This window comes from Dermacentor silvarum, chromosome 2 (assembly GCF_013339745.2).
Source record: "Dermacentor silvarum isolate Dsil-2018 chromosome 2, BIME_Dsil_1.4, whole genome shotgun sequence".
NCBI lineage: Eukaryota > Metazoa > Arthropoda > Arachnida > Ixodida > Ixodidae > Dermacentor > Dermacentor silvarum.
The window spans coordinates 130,982,039-131,002,582 of record NC_051155.1 but is presented as its reverse complement, the minus strand read 5'-3'; the positions used below and the strand labels follow the sequence as shown (position 1 = coordinate 131,002,582).

At 46.0% G+C, this 20,544-nt stretch overlaps 1 protein-coding gene across 1 annotated transcript in view; it reads left to right on the top strand.

Moving 5' to 3' along the window:
• The window catches only part of LOC119440389 (E3 ubiquitin-protein ligase Ubr3-like), a 46,778-nt gene extending 32,771 nt beyond the window's left edge, over window positions 1-14,007 (top strand). Inside the window, exons 6-8 of the mRNA XM_049662900.1 lie at window positions 5,660-5,793; window positions 8,697-9,105; window positions 13,832-14,007. Coding sequence (XP_049518857.1) covers window positions 5,660-5,793; window positions 8,697-9,105; window positions 13,832-14,007 — 719 coding nt within the window. The remainder of the gene's footprint in view (window positions 1-5,659; window positions 5,794-8,696; window positions 9,106-13,831) is intronic.
• Window positions 14,008-20,544: the final 6,537 nt, after the last annotated feature.

The window sequence follows — 20,544 nt, the reverse complement described above, 5'->3', positions numbered from 1 at the left end:
AATACAAAAACTTCGTTATATCCAGGAATTCGTTATATCGAGGTTCGTTATAAGCAGGTTTAACTGTACTTCTTTCTTTAGCTTGTCACATAAGGCTCCAATTCATGGATGTGATGCATGTTGACTTTAAATTGAAACTGCAGGTTGAGATTACTTTGCGAAATTGCAGTTATTAGTAAAACTAAGAATTTTTTTTTATTGTCAGTTTTCTTATCTTTTACTGGAATGTCAGATTTTTTTGGAGGCTGATTTCTCGATAGAAAAATGTGTCATCCCATCTGCTCTACCATAGTGATTGCATCATTGAAAGTGGTTTACTTTTTTACAGACATGATGTGAGAGTTAATAGTGCTGAAGTAGTTGATCATAAAAAGTGGTGTATTGGAGGACATGGAACATACTTATAACATTGCAACCGACAAAAGCATGACAAGGAGACGTAGCAGTAGTAGACAGTACATGCATATTCTGGTTAGAAGGTGTAGTCTGGGTAATTGAAAATGGGGCTGGACAGGGGGGGGGGGGGGCTAAAGCACAAATTAGTGCACACAGACAACCTTTGATGGAGAAAAAGGAACAACTGCACTTGACGCTTAGACTGTATTGCTGCATTTTTTTTTTCTTTGCTGACCACTGTGTTATCGTCACAGGCTATGCTCAATTACCGTCAAGAGTGAGAGTGCTTGCACCTAAGTCTTGAAAGAGTCTCTCACTATTTACAGGTGTTTGGCAGTACATCCAGGTAGGTAGTCCTGATAATCACATGGGTGTGACGTACTGTATGGGACACTGGATTTTCTGAGCTGTTGATTTGGTGGTGGCCATTAACATCCACTTTTTTGCCTACTTCACAAGACATAAGCTGTCCACTATCCATTTATTTCCATTCTTTTTCTTGCAATTATGTTGAGTCTGAATTCTGGCCCTGGGCTGCATGGCCTTTGCTACTTGGAACTTACTTACTCCACTTTACTGAGCTCTTCCGGTGAAGCCAGTGCAACTAAGCATGCTGAGGCACTGGCAAGTTTGCAGCTGGATGTAGTTCTTTGTCTGGATTGGCTGGAGCCAGGGCTTAAGTCTGTTTCTGGACTGCCTTCAGCCTAACAGTGGCGTCAGGCAGCTGGCATAACCGTCACAGGGTGACGGAGTCGTATGAGAGGTCTTGTGTTGGGGCCGAGGCCCTCACACATATTCACACAAGTGTGCACAAATTATTGACTGGGCTGGCAAAGACCACTGACTTCTACAAGATGTCCTGTGCTTTTCAAGCAACATTCTGCTGTCTCAGATGTCTCCTGCTTCTATGGAGGCAGGTGCAGATGAATATTGTAAGGGTGTGTTTTCACCTTTCTGATTAGATAATCAGATAATACATCTCACAGCGTTCACCCTGCTGTAAGGGCATTGGGCAGCAGGGTAGTAAAAGGAGCAGAAAAGCAATTTTTTTTTCTTTCTGCGGGTGGCACAACTGTTGTGATCTCTCTCTCTCTCTCTCCTACTCTTGTTCCAGTGTCTGAGTACAAGATGTTCACGAAAGGTGAGCTGGTGACCGGCTGTGGCGTGGCTTTGTTGTGCATCTACACTGTAGTGTTGCATGGCAGCGGCCCCCCCTGCCCTTCACCAGCTGCTTCCAGTGAAAAAGCCATTTTGCTATGTCCAGGTGTTCTAGACCTGTTTAACAGTACTTTGTGTACCTATATATAGGCACAAGCTAGCTAGCTATCTTAGAAAAGGCAGTACTTAATAGCTATGTTTTAATTTTTACTGAAGTTGGGAACCACTAACCGTTGAGGTAGTTCTGTAACTCATGCTTTGCTTGGCTTGTGTTCCCATAGTTCTCCCGGTAGTTTTTAGTTAGTGCTTTGCTTGTCTTCTGAGTTTGCTTCGTGCACTTTTGGTGCAGCAGTTCTCCATCTTCCTCCCCCCCCCCCCCCCCCCCGCCATTTCTAGCCTATTGTAACAGTTATTTCCCGGTGTATTTTCAGTTTTGTTTCACTGCCTTTCAGAACCCTGCTTTACTTTCTCTTTCTGTCTTCCATTTCTGATGTCTCCAATTACCTGTATGTATTCTCTTTACCGTTGAGCCCTTAGGGCGTTAAATGCAAATGAAATATAGACGTACCAGGTCATGACCTCCTGTTAACTTCATTACATGTAATAAAAAAGGACATAAAACTGATATTTAAACTTTATTTTACAGTGAGCATCTCGGCTTACTTCATAGTTTCGCAGCATTGAGTGTTCCACTTCTGCTCTGAGAAATAAGTCTTGTCTCTGCGAAAGACAAGTTCCCCACTTCGTGACCTTCCTCAGGACAACTCGTGGCCCCCCCCCCTCAGAAAGTAGGCTTGCCCAGATGCGGACAAAGCTAGATATTTTCGGCGTTCTTAGTTAGCTTGCAGCAGATGCAGAATGAAAGAAAAGCTGGTTGATGTGAATAACTGCACTTCTGCTGCATGTTGATTAACAGTAGCTCAAGAGGTGATGCATCAACTAGCATATCAAATCACCCAGCAACTGATTACTGTCTCATTATTGGACATAAAAAAAAAAGAAAAACCGTCCAGGAAGTATAATGGCAAGAATTCATAGACACGTGTACTCTTTCACCCTACCCGGAGTGTAATGGGCTTTGGAGGGGCTCAATGTGCAATGATAAACGGCGCTTTCTTACATTTGGCTTATTCTGCTCCGTGGACATCTAGAGACTGGCACTGGGCATAACATGCCTGAAAAAAAGGCAGTTGTCACGTAAAAAAGTAAGAACTACAGTTCAACTTTTGAAGGCTGTTGTAGCTTTAGTGGGAGATTTCTGAAGGTAATATTTCCTGTCAAATGCTTAGTGATCAAAATGGCTGTCTGTGAACTGCACCTTGTTTAAACTTGGTTAACTCCTTGCAGGACCTTATTTTGTTATGGATAGGGATATAAATAAAAGTATATTTACAGGCTTCTTGCAGAGAACAGCAAAACAGCCAAGATGGTGGATAGTCTATCCTCAAAGCTCCTCGTTGTCGTCTTTTTCACAATAACCAACTTGTCCATTGGGAAAGCCGTCTGTTTGCTGGCTTATGACTGAAAATTTGAAAATTAAAAAGGTTTGTGTCAAGATGGTGTTAAAACTGCCGACTCCTCCGCAAAAGTTCTGATGAAAAAATATGTTGCATTTATTGGAAAACTTCAAATGACAGTGATGAATTCTTGCAAAGTGTTCTCACTGGCAATGAAACCTGGATTTACGACATCGAGCTGAAGTCACAGAGCAAGGAGTGGAATAAGAGATGAGCCAAGGCCAAAAGGAGCACGGAAGAACAAAGCAAAAATCAGTCACATTCATTGTGTTTTCTTTACTACCATGGAATTCGGCATGAAGAGTTTGTACCTGAAGGTCAAACTGTCAATGCAGCATTCTACGTGGAGGCCCTGATGCATGCAAAAGATTGTGTGTGCCACGCGCGACCAAGTTTGTTGAAAAAGGGTTGCTAAATTTGGTACCATCATAATGTCCCCTGCACACTCTGCATTGATAGTGCGGGAGTTTTTGGAATGCGCTTTCACCACTGTGCTGGAACACCTTCCCTACTCCCCCGATATAGTCTCCCCCCCCCTCCCTGGGTTTTTTTTTTTGTTCCCTAAAGGGCAAATTGGCGCCCTGAGGGTGGCATTTCTGTTGTGACAACAATTCAAAAAGAAATTATATAGTCGCTGAAACACTTAACAGAAGAGGACTTCCAAGGGTCTTTCCAGAAATGAAGGAAAAGTTGGAACCAGTGTATTGTGTCTATGGGGAGTATTTTGAAGGTGACTACATCAATGCATTTGAATGGTTGTGACATTAATTTTTTAAAATTTGCTGCATGAGCTTTTAAAACAGGCATTGTATTTAAAAAATGGTATATGGAATTCAAGTACAGCTTAGACGACTTGTAAAGTAATCATTTATAAGGCAGAACTGGCTACAATGTGGCCTTTTCTGACCCCCGTTTAACCTCCTATTGAACTCCATGTATACGCATACCGCTTACAGCGCAGCTGCGCGAGACGAAATACTGGTTATAATGCGGCTTCCGCGGGAAAGTCCTTCCGACTAGCGGGGCAGCGAGCACGCTTCTCAACAAAGTGCACTGGCCGATGGGAGGGGAGAGCAACGAGGGCGATGCAGAGGAGGAGGAGGAGAAGCATGAGACGAGGAGCGAGCGAATGAATGAACGAAAACAAAAACAAAAGAAGTGGCCAAAGCACGATGCGGGCGCACGGTGATTGTCTAGGCAACGGAGGAGCCTTTTGCTCGGCTGCTTATCAGCGGTGCGCTCTGCACTTGAACGTGGCTTCAGTTTCTGTGCACCCATTGTGATGCACGTCGTCGTGATGCGCATATATCGAGCACACGGCCTTGACCACTGCTTTGTGCAGTGTTCTGCAAATTTATTTTGGAGCTATTAGGCTTTATGCGCACTTGTGAGCTTCCGCCCTTCCTAACAGTGTGCCCACATACAAACCTGGTAGGCATTCGTAGTAGTTGCCACGGCTGATTGTCCGAGAAACCAAACTCCGCTTTGCACGTGCTGCTGTCAGTTCAAGCCATGTGCGTGATTGTATACGTAATCTCTATGCGATTGTCTACGGGTACGAAAATATCAAGGGCGAACTTCCCGCAACAACGTGCTGCCTGACACCTCCGCTGGTGACCAAAGTTGTAGTTTGGTGCCGAGTCAACGAAACGCGTTGCAGTGGCTGTACGGCACATGAAATGCAGAGAAACCACCTTGATAATGAAAGTGAGGGCATGGGCAACACTTATATGGTGGCAGCTTGGTCTGCGGTCGCCATGTTTTTGGCACTGTGCATACGCTGATCAGTCCGAGAAATCAGACAAGACACTGTACTGCGTCTGAAATTTCGGTCCGCCGTCGATTAAAAAAAAAATTATTATTACTTACGGCTGCTTCATATGAAGACCATGGGTACTTGGACATTAACCTTTCAATGTTCGTAAATTTAAATGCATGCAAAACTCATTGGTCGCATGCTACGATTTGGATACGCGCGGCTGCTTGGTCTACAGGTTTTGAACACACGTGCAGCCTTTGAACACATTGTTTTGGTTATAGTGCGGTACCACTTACAGTGCTGATATTTGTGATTCCAGCAACTTACACTATGAGCGGCCTATGCTGTACCAGAAGACAGATGTCCAAAAAATATTTGAAGGATTGGAACATAGCATCTTTTTAACTGTATAGTATTTTGAGATTAACTGTGCACCAGGTTCTTTTTAAAGTCAAGCAGCACACAAGAAATTTTGGAGCTCATTGTCTTGCGTTACTGCTTCACAGATTCACGTTTTTGAACTAACATTAGGCACTGGATCTGTGTTTGTGAAAACTTTGTTTATGTTGGCAAACAGATATTTTAAGCAATCTCCAATTTCTCAGCAACAATCTACTACTGTTTTTGATGACTTGTGGAAAAGGGCTATTTTATAAAGTTTGTGCTTTGATCTTCATAGGCAGCTGATGCGACTGATAGGATGCTGAGGATCTGACAATCTTGCTTGTCATAGCAATCCTGGAGTATTTATGGGAGAAAGATCATTTCTTTTTCTTTCTGTCTTGTTTAGGTCTGCATGCACCTTTCCCTCTGCTGTCCCTGTGTGCAGAGATCACCTCACTACAGCCCGTCCTGACGCACAACAGCTTCCTGGAGGAGTTGGTCTTCTGGATGGTCAAGTTTGAGTTCCCTCAGAAGCTAGTCTGCTTCCTGCTCAACATGCTACCTGACATAAACTACAAGGTATGTTGCCCGTTCCTTTCCGTCTCCTTCGTTTCGGTGGAAATAACAGAGAAAGAGTAGCTCTTGTGTGTGATAGAGGTTTTCGTGCATTGCAGTTACTGTCAGTGAGGCTGCAATTGGGGCCAGTTGGTTGTGCATTGTATTGGGTAAACGTGCTGTTTTGTACAAAACCAAGTACGGCTGCGAAATGGCGCAGCACATACACCCTACACAGAGTGCAAACCAACGACTGTTGTTATGTCGCACTCTGTGGGGTGTGTTTTCCATTCCGTTTCGAAGCCTTTCTTGGTTTTGCACAAAACAGCACATTTAGTATTACTCCTCTCTCACATTCCTGTGATTGTTTATAAATGATGTGGTTGAGTACTACAGACATGCAACCGATAATCATTAGATGTGTTTGCCAACAAAATAGGTTGGGGTGTTATGTAGATAGTTATAAAAAAAAAAATGTGTTGACCCTTCATGTTGTCAAGGTAGTGTGAAAAAGGCCGCCAATCTGTCATGAAAACAAATAGCCAGTAAAGAAAAGGGAAATATTGTGTTGTCAAATGGAAACTGACGACAGGATATAGAATTTTGAGCAAATAAAAGCCGAAAGCACTCAGCATATTCACGAGATTTTCGGTTTCTTGCAATAGTATACACTAAAATACTCTTCACCACTGCTACTTTGCCAATGGACAGTCACCAACCTGTCGCTGTGCTGTTTGTGCTTTCCCATCTCATCTTTAGTTCCTGTGGTGTTTCTATAACCCCTTCGGGCACCAATTAATTCTGTCCATTAAAAAATTTGTTTCACTGCCTTTTTTGTATCTTCATAAGCATCTTCATAATTGCGAAAGGCATACAGCTGCCGTATGGATTGACGACCTCCAATTTAGCGATTTTTGTAAAGTTTACAAAATGGGGAGTCTATGTGAGAACTCTCTACACGAACTTCAGATATGAGAACATCAACTATTTCTTGTCCAGCATAGTTGAAAAGCACCTGTCCAGTCACTTGAAGAATATGCCCATTGTAAACCATCTTGAAAAAAAATTGTCGTTTTGCCTGAAAGCAAAAGCATTGAAAGTGACAGCAATGTTTAGTGTTGCGCTGATGACGTCTCAGAGTGGCTGGGGATGAGGAGCATACCAGCAGCATTGCAGGTGCCGCACCTCGAGGCCTGAAGCGAAGTCGTTGGTCAGCTCCAAAGAAAGGATTACATAAATTTAGCTTGATGTTCACCGCGGTGATGCACACAGCTGCTCTGCAGGAATGCTAATGTGTGTGCGCACTGCGCTCATGCCAGCAGTGGAAGTGACAACGCTTCCCTGGCTCTTGCAGAGCCGATTGAGCAGAGTGTGACGGTGCATCCACTTGGCTTCATCACTTTCGAAGCCAAACATTCTTTGTATCGCGGGAGGCCTTCTAATCCTCCACGTGCGGACTGCGCGTGCATTGTCGATAGCAGGACAGCACGACAATGCCGACGCCAGTGCCGACGGTGCAAATGTGCCTTGAGTGTCCGTGTATTTGCTGTCGCAGTACAATGGCGAAATAAGTGAACTCATTACGTGACTGACATAGTGACACTGAGAGCGAACACCTAAACTGTCTACTTTCCAGCTCATTTTACTAAAACAGTTTACGTATTATTGTAATTCAAACTTGCAGCGCAGGTCCAATCAGATGTTTCAAGATGTGTGCAGCCTCGTTTTAACTATTCTCATTAAAATTAGCTTTAAGAGTGTCAAAGTGGAAAATGTGTATGTGTGTGTGAAGTGTGGGGAGCCGGTCATATGGTAGAGGTAGAGAGGTGATGGGAGACCTTAGAAGAACGTGCATGTGTATGTGTGTGTATAATATATACCAAGCGTTCAAAATTAAGCTTTACGGAATTTTAAAAAGTTGCCTGTGGCAGGTAGCATAATTCTTATCGTTCAGCTGGGTTATTGGAAGAGGCGGACATTAGTAGCACGAGAAATCGAAACACATATTCAACCAGTTAACAAAAATTGACTAATGAACTTCTTAGTTAATTACTTTACGACACATATTGCAATTTACAAATTGTAGCTGGTGAGTCTGCAAAACGCATCCACTTGAAATGAATTTCCAGGTTGACACCAGTTTCGAGATATTTGCCAAAGAGTGGGACGAAATACATGGGGGCGTTTCAGTTACTTTTGTGCTTCAATGTATAAAACAGCATTTTGGTAAAAAAGTAAGTGGAACAACAGTTCATTTTTACGGCGAGTTTGATGGCGCTATCTCCAAACTGGTGTCATTCTGGAAATTCTTTCCAAGTGAATATGCCTGACAAGCTCACCGGCTACAATTAGTAATTGCAACATGTGTCGTAAAGTAATTAACTAAGAAGTTAATTAGTCTTTTTTTGGTAATTAGTTGAATATGTGTTTTGATTTCTCGTGATACTAATGTCACGCCTCTCTGAATAGGTAACCCGAGCTCAACGATAAGCATTATGCTAACACAGGTGATATTAAAAATTCGTAAAGCTTAATTTGGACACCCGGTGTATAGCGCAACTGGTAGTAGTCTACTGTGGACCACCGTCAGATGCACTTCGCTCCTCGAAGAGGCCGGACGTGTGTCAAGTGAGCTCCTGAGCAACACTTCGCAGTGTGATGAACGGGGTTTAAATCATGGATCCGGTACCTCAAAGAGGTGCAACTTAATGCTAGCATATTTCTCTCAAACTTACCTATAAATCGCCACTGAATTTCTTTTCATCATTGCTTTTGCTTTCGATGCACAATCTTTGCGTGCACAATTGTGCATACAGTGCCTCAAGGGGATACTAGTGACAGCCAACTACAACGCCTTTTACTAGCCAGTCTCGTTTCTCACCTGAATGAATCTCTTTTCCTCCTCCTCCCTCACAACCGCCCTGCAGGAGGCGTTTACGCAGACCTTCGTGCAGCACTACAGCCGCATCAGCCACATGCTGACGCAGTCAACCGACTCCGAGACCCTTTCCAACCGGGTGGTGCATGTGAGCGTGCAGCTGTTCTCCAACGAGGCGCTGTCATTGCGCATGACGCGCCGGGCACACCTGCTGCACATCATGGTGATCAGCCTGCGCGCCATGATGTCCCTCATCCTGCAGCCCAGCACCCTGCAAGAGGGCGAGCGCAACTTCCACTACGTCGTCAACTGCGGACACCGCATTGCCAAGGACCACTGCTACTGGCCGCTGGTGAGCGACCTTAACAACATCCTCACCCACCGGCCGGTTGCCATGGAGTTCCTGGCTGACACCCGCCTCCTGGACATGTGGTTCTCCCTGCTTTCCATGTTTCAAGGCAAGTTGTTTTTAACTCTTTGTGGGCAAGTGTTGCCAACAAGCCACGAACCAACGAAAAAAATTTTTTTTTTAACTGTTGCTGAGTTTCTGTTTAGAGTACAGAGTTTCTCGATAAATGTCTTTGGGCAACACTAAATGATAGGCCACGAGCGTCATTTGTTGGATTGGAGCAGGAAGAGTGGACGAGGAAGAAGTTTGGAACATGAATCGTGCTCTTTTGATAGCATGGTTAGAGGAGAAAGACCGATGCAAAATTGTAGGCTGCAGTGGTATCGCAGAGTTAATGTAGAGGAAATGCAATTTATACCTCTGTTTCACATCCGACACATTCTGTCTGCACACTTTATGTTGGCTAGGCCTCCATTAGCCTTACTTCTTAACAAGTTTAAAGGAATGATTATTGAACCATTAGAAATGTGATCTACACCAAGCCACTGCAGCCACATTCCAAGGAACTAGGCATACGGAAAGACTGAAGCATGAAGAGGTTTGTGGATGCTAAATAATTACAGTTAAATTATTCCGAAATGCTCTGCTGTGTTCCTAATGAGCTAGGTGTAGTTTTAGGATGTAGTGGCATTCGAGCTGCGCTTTGTCTTGCCTTTCACTGCAGTACAGTCGAACCCGGATTGATGTATAACGAACAGCTGTAAAATCCCCTTCAACATTTTTGTATAAAAGTTTTATTTTATATATAGAATTATTGATATATCGAGCTATTTCGCGATCCCCTTCAAGTTCGATATATCCGGGTTCGACTGTACAGTCAAAGCTACATGCAGCAAAGTTAAGCAAGCTCTTCTGCAACTCAGCTTGCTATTATAAATTGTATGTGCAGTAGCTCCTATATGTATGCAGTAGGGGTGTGCGAATATTTGAAACTTTCGAATAACGAATCGAATAGTGTCCTATTCGATTCGGTCATCTAATTGAACAGTCATTATTCGTAAATGCGAATATTTTTTGAATAATTTTCTAATATTTCAGAACATCAACTCCACCCAAATAATCACAAAAGTTAAAACCAACGTACGGTAAATTTTCACCCCCGTGGGCATAGTATAGACATAAAACAGAGCTTCCGCAGTGGAACAGGCTACGCCACTTAGGCAGCCATACTTTACAGGTGGTGCAGTGATCATTCGCACTCTTTGAAGAGTCTTGTGCACCTGAAGAAACTACTTGTTTGCTCCTAATGCTCCATTTGTGCATTTAATAAGCGACGCTTCAAACCATAACATACTATGTAATGACAGACCCTTGCTAACTTTCATGTTTCTGTCATACAGGGTGTCCCAGCTATCATGCAGCACGATTTAAAATAAGAGGAACGGCGTTACGCAAAGCAAACCTAGTGCGTAGTGTTTCCGGTACAGTGGAGTAGCTGCCAGTATTTTTTTCGTTACCGAGATTTAATAATTAATTGTAATTAATTCGTATGTAACTTGAGAAGTCTGTCCTAATTATCAAAGTGTCAATGAGAAAGTTGTAGAGCAACATGAAAAACTCCCGATACCGCTTTCTGTTGCTCAATACGTGCTACATAAAAGTGTTTTTCCGAGCATGAAAGAAGCCCTCGAATACATGCAAAGTGCCTCGAGCGGCCAGTCGTGGGGCAATTCTGCGTGTATTCGCGGGCTTCTTTCACACTCGGAAAAACTCATTTATGTAGCACGTATTGAGCAACAGAAAGCTGTATTGGGAGTTTTTCATGTTGCTCTGCAACTTTCACATTGACACTTTGATAATTAGGACAGTACTTCTTGAGTCAGATAATTAATTACAATTAATTAATTAAATCTCAGTAACAAAAAATTACTGGTGGCTACTCCACTGTACTGTAAACAATACACACTAGGTTTGCTTCGCGTAACTCCGTTCCTCTTTTTTTAAATCGTGCTGCGTGATAGCTGGGACACCCTGTATAGTACGTTATGAAGCGTTGAATGAAGCTAACTTTCATACCTATCTATGCAACTGCGGCTGTTACCCGATCTTCCGCAAACTGAGGAAACAATGCTGTGCCGCTTACGCTGCATTGCGTTCACCAATCCATATACTGTGTTTGATTGGAATGGCTGATAGCGCCGTGTGGAATGCCTGCGGTGTCGATGAGACTATAGAACACCTACTGTGCTACTGCCCATCTTTTGAATACGAAAGACATGAGCTCTGCACAGCTCTAAATCAGTTGGATAGAAAATCGTTCACCTTGAACAAGATCTTGGGACCATGGCCTCGCATATCGCAGCCTCAAAGACCCCAAAAGTGCTGCTGCGATATTTAAAAACTACCGGATTGAGTGACCGTCTGGGATCCAGGCTGATTCACTGTCAATGATGTAGAGCAGAAAACTGTTAGCACGTCAATGATATCCACAGTGGACATTTTCTTCTTCTCCTAATCTTTCCCCCTTCCCCTTTTTCCTTCCCCTAGTGTAGGGTAGCCAACTGGGCTCAGTCCTGGTTAATCTCCCTGCCTTTCATTTATCATATTCTCGCTCTCTGCTAACTTTCATAATACAGTAGAATCTCAGTGATACAAATCTCGCAGTGTCGCGTGAAATATTTGTATCACCCAAAATTTGTGTCATCAAGACATGCACAAAATCAAGGAAAAATGACTTTATTTTAGCATAAAAAATTCCTAATAGTGGAACCCCATTGATATGTTCCTCGCTTCTGCGTTTTCCCAGCTGCTATGTCGCGTTTTTGCGGTCCCGATCTAAATCCTATGTTGACTTCCATGTATTAAGTTCCCCTTCATACGTAGTCAATTTCTGTAATGTTCCTGCATCTTACGTTGCGTTTGAATGTGGCTGTCACGTAAATTTAGTGGTGCAGCCAGCTTGTACGTTGCATGAAGCGACTGGCACGTTGCAACAAGTGACTGACACGTTGCTGATACGGCGCGGCTGGCCGCGTGGGCGCCGTATCACATGGCCGTAACTTGAAAGCGATCTGCGACATGCGCAAAGTGCGATGCCTGCGCGGTCCTCATCTTCAATACGATTTTCGATGTTGGCAAAGTGCGCCTAGTGCCGGATAGCTTAGTATGTGCTGTGCTTTCGTTGTTTAGTTCTCGTTGAAGTGAGAGACAGCCGCTGCTGCCACGCTTCCGTACTCCATCCTTTTGATTTTAGAGGAGGCATTGGTTTTGACAGTGAATTACAAATCAGCGACTTTTTCTTTTCTCGGCCCCTTGAAAAACGTACCAACGGGGTTCTACTATCCGTGTGCGTTTTCTTTTTGCCCAAATTGTCAACGATCGCCTTCTAGAAGGCATAAAAGTGCGCGCACGCGATCTCACGAATGTTTTCGCACGCCACTGAACGCCTCAGCACGTCGAGTGCAGGGAGCGTTTAGGCCGTCATGGATGCTGCCACGGTCCTCGTCTACTTTCTTGCTGGTCAAAGCATCAGCTAGGCTGTGATGTGGTGTGGTCCGCTTGACGTGGGGACCAATGAGAGATTGTGCAGCTGCGTGACGTAGCCGGTTGCTTGGCGACTATGGATCCCGCCCAGATCCCGCTGTGCCGGCTTGTCTGTATTGGTTGCTCCACTGCCTCGGCCGCCACCGCTGTTGCTCACGCGTTCATATGATCTGCAGTGGCATGGTAACGCATTCGTAACAGCCGATGTTTTTCATATTAAGAGCAATGTATTTCGGCCGGGGAATGTTACGAATTCGTATCGCACCGAAATTCGTACAAGACGTGATCGTATCATCGGGTTTTACTGTACTGGGATGGGAACATCATTTCATATTAATTGTGATAACGGCTGTTCATCATTCGATTCGTATTCGATTCGATTTGCTTATGGCACCATTCGATTCATATTCGATCCGGTCTCAAAAATCACTATTCGTACACCTCTAGTATGTAGCTCAACTGGTGTGAGACAGAAAGCAGCAATGTGGTTTCTGAGAGTTGACATCGTGTTCACCTTTCAGGAACTGGCAAGTGTGATTTGAACTTTCGCCTAATGTGAAAGATCACTGGCACTGTGACTAGCACTGGCAAACGTGCAGCATCAGAAAGCAAACTAAAGAATTAGGATAGGTCCTACGATGAAGTCGGTAGTCCCAGAGCTGGACATCCATTGCACCAAGTTTAGTAGTTGCTGCTAGCTAATTCTGGCTTTTTTGGTGCCTGCTTTATTGACAACAGTAAACAGCATCCCTTATCCACCGTGGTGTCTCAGTGGCTGTAGCTTTCTGCTATGGAGCACGAGGTCGCGGCTTCAATTTATGGCTGCAGTGGCCACATTCTGATGGCTTCGGAATGCAAGAACACTCACTTACTTGGATTTGTGTGCACATCAAAGAACCTCAGGTTGTCGAAATTAGATCGGGTGCTTCCTACTACAGAGTCTCTCATAGCCTGTAAATTGCTTTGGAATGTTTAACCCTATAATTTATTCTGATTTTTGAAAAAGAACCTCTTGGACTGTGGGCCTGATGGTTGGTTGTTGCGCTGTCTTACTTGAAAGCCCACTTACAGCACTTGGTGTTCTGTCGGTGAAAGGACAACTGATAGGATTTGTAATTGTTGGTGCCCGTGCCCTAGCATGACCCATGGAGGTCACTAATACCTGCTTGCCTGTGTGCATGATACAATTGGAACCAAGTGCACTGTGGCCAACTGTTGTGTGTTATCTTGACTGTAGCTGACGGCACGCCGCCCTGCCTTGCTTTGTTTTGCCTCCACGCTTTGCGAAACAGGCATGAACGTCAACCAGCGAGAGCTGACCCAGCACGTGGAATTTGAGCCCAACACGTACTATGCGGCCTTCTCGGCAGAGCTGGAGGCTTCAGCAACGCCACTCTGGGCGCTTATCTCGCACCTCAAAAATGAGGTGGGTGCTATTTCTCTTCATTCTAAACCTAAAGTGTTTTAACCACTCATTACGAACTCGCGGCTGACACCATTAATTTCACTTTTTCACCTTAAACACTCCATTGACTAAAACATCAGATAATCCAGGCTAATTATGCATGTCCTGTCTGGATTCAATAGATGAATTTCACGAGTTGCAATACGCCACCGTTGCCACAAAGCATGCCAGATGCCGACGCTTGCGTTTTCTCCGTTTCTCAGCTGCTACACATCGCCGACGAGCAACGCCGTGATGCCACCTTGCGCGACATCATTGATCGCTTGGAATATTCACCTTCTGATTCGTCCCTTCGCTTGTTTGTTTTCCGGGATGGTGTATTATACTGCCACAACGTACGCCCCGATGGTCCTGCCCTACTCCTTGCCATTCCTAAGCACCTCCAGTCAGCTGTTCTCCAAGAACTTCACGACTTACCGACGGCCGGTCACCTCGGTGTCTCCTGCACCTACGACCGGATTTCCGACGCTTCTTTTTGCCAGGCCTTGCCCGCTCCGTCCGGAAATATGTTGCGGCGTGTGAGAAATGCCAGTGTCGAAAAGCACCATCTACGCTCCCTGCCGGGTGCCTTCAACCGCTCGACATTCCTTCAGAGCCGTTCTTTCATGTTGGCTTGGACTTAACGTCTGGCAACAAGTGGCTCGCTGTGGCGACAGATTACACCACGCGCTACGCCATCACCAGAGCGCTTCCAACAATCTGCGCCACAGATGTCGCTGATTTTCTTTTGCGCAACGCGATTCTGCAGCATGGAGCTCCACACCAACTGCTCGCTGACCGTGGTCGGACATTCCTTTCTAAAGTAATCGCCGACATCCTGCAGTCCTGCTCAACCAAGCACAAGCTGACCACGTCTTACCATCTACAGACTACTGGTCTCACGGAGCGTCTGAATCGAACCCTTACAGACATGCTTGCAAAGTATGTCTCGTCCGACCATACTGACTGGGACATTGCCCTACCCTATGTCACTTTTGCATACAATTCTTTGCGTCACGACACTGCCGGTTATTCCCCGTTCTTTCTGTTGTTTGGCTGAGAACCCACATTGCCACTGGATGCATCCCTTCCATCCGCCGCAGCAGAGACCAGTGAATATGCACTTGATGCCATCACCAGGGCAGCCCAAGCACGAGAATTAATTGCCCGCGCTCGCCTCGTGACCTCTCAAGAGAACCTAGCGGCATTTGTACGATCGTCAACACAGAGACGTCCACTTTTCGCCTGGATCTCTGGTACTCCTGTGGTCCCCGACTCGTCATGGCCTGTCAGAAAAACTCGTCTCTCGGTACACAGGTCCATATCGACTGCTGCGTGCCGTGACTCCAATTACTTACGAAATTGCCCCAGTTAGTACCAGTGCCTCATCTGCCCCAAATTCCACTGACGTTGTGCATGTCGCAAGCCACCATATTACTCTCCTGTTACCACCAATTTAGACACACCGGGACTGTGCATCTGCCGCCGGGGATAATGATACATGCATATTGCGTGTTTCTTGTGGACGATGCCCGTGGGTGCCCCGACGAAGAAGACGAAATGCTTATGGCTCTTGAGCTGTCGGATGAACTGGCCAGCTCTGCAGTTATCCTTTGTAAATATACTTTGTAAATAGTCTCCAGTTTTAATCCTTTATTCGCATAACAATAGTAGTTCTAATCGGACTGAAGGGCAACTATAGTAAAGGACGTGTTATGTTTGTGCCATGACAAATTCTCTCAGCCCTCGAGACCAAACAGCAGGGAGATGAGAATAAAAGGATTCTGCAAGGTAAATTTATCACTGGCGTAACCTATTTCTCCTCGCCCGTACCTCCTCGCCCGTACTCTTCCTCCTCCCTTTTCTCCTTCTTCTGTACCCTCCACTGCCGAGGCTTGGGGTATCAAAGCCACGGTGGTAGAATAGGAGAGGTGGCCAAACGAGCGCCGCAAGCGCGTCGCGGCACCTCTTGAGTTTCTACAGCGGTCACCAGGTGGCGGCAGGGGTTTTATGGGCTCAAAGACTCGCATTGCAAGCTTTCGCTGTGCTGTAAAAGGTCGGTTATTATCGCAAATTTTGTGGCTTTAAAACATTTATGCTTTTAATAGCTTCTAGAGGCTGTCTGCTGGCCTTGCCCTCAAAAACAAGGGTACCAGGCTCTATGGAGCTTAAAAATTCTAATTAGCGCGGGTAACCTCGACAAGACTGACACAGAGTGCCGATCGCAAGGGACGCGCATGTATTTTTCTGGAAGCGTGAAAATTCTTACCGGCGAGTGTACAGCGTAAAAAAATATTTGGTTTTCACGTCATTGTGGGTTGCTTTGAGCTTATGGAATGTAGTCGATTTATGATCGCCTGGCTGTAACGAAATTTCACTGTTGCACGGTCACCAATTGTTCAGCTCCCTTCAGGCGCCTGCGCTAGTAGCGTCAGATGGCAAGTGCGAACGTGCACACGCCTACGAAATGTTGGAGAGTGCAAACGACGGGAGTAGGTGCCGTTATGTGTAGACACAGTGGTGCCGCCGCACCTTCGTGCTTGTGGCCAACCACTCTGAGCAACAACGAACAGAAACGGCGTGAAACACGCAGTAAGTGAAGCAGCGGTGACTGCTTTAGATGCGGCGCAGTGGACTTCACTTGGGATGCCACTGCAGGCAGATTGCGCACGCTGAAGCTTCTACAATGAATATCACTGTGTTGCAGAAAGCGTCGATGAACGTTGCTTTTTAAATCAGCCGGTCCTCCCAGTGATTTAATCGTTCAATAACGGGCTTGGAAACTGACTATTTCTCGATCCTAACATTTTTCATTAGTAATACTAGTAACAATAAGATATATATATATATTTTTTTTTGTTTTGGGAAAACAGTAAATACTGTTTCTGCATAGTCGTACATGCTAATAAAGGCATAATATTGTAATGAGGAAGAAGAAACAGATGTACATGATCGTGAACATATCCAAAAGATATTCGTTTCAAGCGTGGTTCATTTGGCAATGACGCATCAGTTACCGTATAGTTCTCAGAACCAATCTGTATCCAGTGAAATAAAGAAATAAAACAATCAAGCGTAAATCCGCGCGAGAATTACATTTATGCGACGGTAACTATTTAGTGTTACTGAAGACTTCTCTGGTGTACCTCACTACGACGCCAAACTCTTTCTCAAAAGTGAGAGACGTAAAAATACAGCTTGAAAGCTCGCGACGCCCGCCGGCTATACGTACTCTCAAGTACGGCGGAGCAGTGAAATGAGCCCAGACTATTACCCCTGCTGCCAACTTACGCAAAGCGGCGGCAACTCGAGAGCCGTTGCGTCATGCGCGCGGCGCATTGGTGGAGCGGCGCCGTTTGGCCACCTCTCCTATTCTACCATCCGCGTGTGTCCCTGCCTACCCGGGCCTCAGCAGTGGAGGGTACAGGAGAAGGAAAAGGGAGGAGGAGCACGGGCGAGGAGGTACGGGCGAGGAGAAATAGGTTACGCCAGCAAGGAGGAGGAGGAGGAGGAGTAAAAAGAAAGGAAAGGCTGGGAGGTTAATCAGACGCACGTCCGGTTTGCTACCCTACACGGGGGAAGGGGTTTAAAGGGATGAAAAGAAAGGAGAAAGAGGGAAGAAAGTACTCGTAGTATGAACACGTTCAGTTGTCCAATACTTCACAATCGGTCACTGAGGCCAGTCGACTTCATGAACTGTAACAATGCCCACGTCGCTTTGTAAGCCTGCGACGTGTGGGGCCATGGCCCAAGAATCTTTCTTTGAAAACGGTCTCCTGTCTAATCGGTTTAACACACTCCGGAGAACGAGGAATTTACCTTCTGCAATAGGGTGTGGCAGTTGAAGAGACTCATCTCTCTCAACTTGTCCTTAAGCTTCACTGGAAAAAACCGCAATGGTGTTGTCTTTGGCATTCTTCTCAATGTTCAGTGGGAAAGCAGTAAGAGCTAGTACTGTCATGGTGCTGGCAGGGCTGCTGCACGTGTGAGTGTGGTGAGATCGGCTTATTATTCAAACCCCCAAAGCACAGTTAAGGGGGGACGCGGCTTTCGCATCGCGAAAAATGGCTAAAAAATCGATTTTTTGAAAATCACATTTTCAGTTTCTGTAACTCTTATTCTATATGATTCCGAAATATCATCACTGAAAACCAAGTAGAAGTGCTCGAAAAAATTTTTTGTATCAGCCAAGGTGCCGAAAAATTCCGCGGAAATCGCGAAAAAACGGCGTTTTTCAAGCCACGATATCTTCGGAACGGCGCAGCCGAGCGCCGCCATCTTGGTCTCGTTGGAAAGCGCATTTCTCCGTCTTCAAATCTGCCGCCACAGCTATTTCCTCCATACAGAAACAAGCACACAAAAAGCAAATGATTGAAGGTCGTGCCGGAGCCACCGATTGGCCGCGCCCGCCACGTGACTCCAGCGCGGTTCGCCATTGGTTCGGTGCTCGCTCCGTGATGGCGTCGTCTGCTCCGCTTGTTGCGGTGTCCTCGCGAGCTCCGGACAGTTTCCGTAATTTCGACGAGTGTAAAAGCGGGCGCTACGTGGACATAGCAGTAGTGTGGCCGATCCCGCTTTTTGTGGACGTCTTAGACCCGCGGCTAAGCATTCCGAGCATCGGTGACGCGGACTTCGCGACCGAGCTTCGGGCACGGAATGCTCGGACACGCGGCTAAGCCTCTCGCGCGTAGGCGTCTCCGACTCGGCGATGAAGCACATCGCGCGCGGACTTCTCGGATCCTTGCCTAAGCATTTCGTGCGTTGGCGCCTCCGACTGCGCGACTAAGCAAATCGAGCGTCGACTTCTCGAGCCCGCGGCTACGCATTTCGCGCGTCGGCACATCGCTCAACAAGTGTCGACTCCTCGTACCCGCGGCTACGCACTTCGCGCGTCGGCACCGCGAGCGTCGACTCCTCGAGGCCGCGGCTAGGCATTTCGCGCGTCGGCACCTCGGACTGTGCGACTAAGCTAATCGAGGATCGACTCCTCGAGCCCGCGGCTAGGCATTTCGCACGTCGGCACATCGCTCATCGAGTGTCGACTCGGACCCGCGACTAGGCACGCACTTCGCGCGTCGGCACCTCGAGCGTCGACTCCTCGAGCCCGCGGCTAGGCATTTCGCGTGTCGGCACATCGCTCATGTAGTGTCGACACCTCGAGCGTCTATTCCTCGGACCCGCGGCTAGGCATTTCGTGCGTCGGCACCTCGGACTGCGCGATTGAGCTTACCGAGCGTTTGGACCCGCGACCAGGCATTTCGCGCATCGGCACCTCGGACTGCGCGACTAAGCTTGTCGAGCGTCTATTCCGAGGACCCGCGACCAGGCATTTCGCACATCGGCACCTCGGATCGACCCGCGACTTAGCACATCGCGCGCCGACTCTGTTATTGTAATGCCACGATATCTAGTAATAATACCTATCATACCACCCCTTCATAAAGAGAACCTCATCATGAGCTCTGTTCACTAGGCCACTTGGGCTGGCACAGACACCTGGCTGTAGAAGTGAGGCATGATACAAAAAGTACAGGCTGGAAAGCACCTAGCAGCTGCATTGCTGCCTATCTATCAGTGGCTCTCCTAACCTCCATAGCCATTGTCAATGGAAGATGATTCAGAAGGCTGCTGAGAGCCTTCATTCAGTAACATGGTCGATTCTACCAAAAGAAAACAATGCCTTACTGACTGCACTATAGGCTGCTATCAATGAGGCAGTCTGCAGATACAATGCTAGAACTACTGTATATTTATGCCCACATAGTTCTGCACCTCACTTGGTTTGAAACCCAGGCACCATGCTCTTTGTAGAGCAGCAGTAAAGAATGCCATACAAACATGAAAAAGGCAGAACGAAGGCTCAGCAGACCAGAGGCCACATGTCCAAGAAGCCCCATGTCACAAAACACATCAAAGATTACAACTTTGGTGCGTTTTAGAGAACTGAAGAGAAGGTGCAACTTTGAGAGCCGTTTTCTCAAAACTGTTTTTTCGCCTTTCTGCTCAGTTTCTGGAGCTGATTTCTTCGTTACCGTTTAGCCTATTTTGATTCTGTTTTTTTTGTCACGTTCCTTGGACTACAGTGCAGGTCGAGACAGTCTCGCATTTTTATCTTGACATTTTATAAATTTATGGTGTGGCTATTCGTTCACCCCAAAAGTGTGCTTGGTGTGAAGGTAACTTGAAAAATGACTATCTAAAAAATTTGTGTTGCGAAAAAAAAAAAGTAAGACTGTCACGACCTTCAGCACGCATTGAGCTATGCAGTCAATACTCAACGAGCCTTCCATCATGTTTTTTAAGCTCTCCAGGCCCTCCAGAAAGTTTAAAAGAGAAAAATTCTGCTCAATAAAATGTTCTCAAGATATCACTCTGAAACTTTTATGGAAGTATCAGGGAGACAATCTAAACATTTGTGCCAATTTTCATCAAAATCCATGAAGAAATCAGGAAGTTGATTTTCAAAGCCACGTCCCCCCTTAAGCACTCCGGTACCTTGTCTATGAAATGAGGGTTGGCTCTATGCGATGGTGGGGATAGCCATCTGTTTTTGCAGTCATT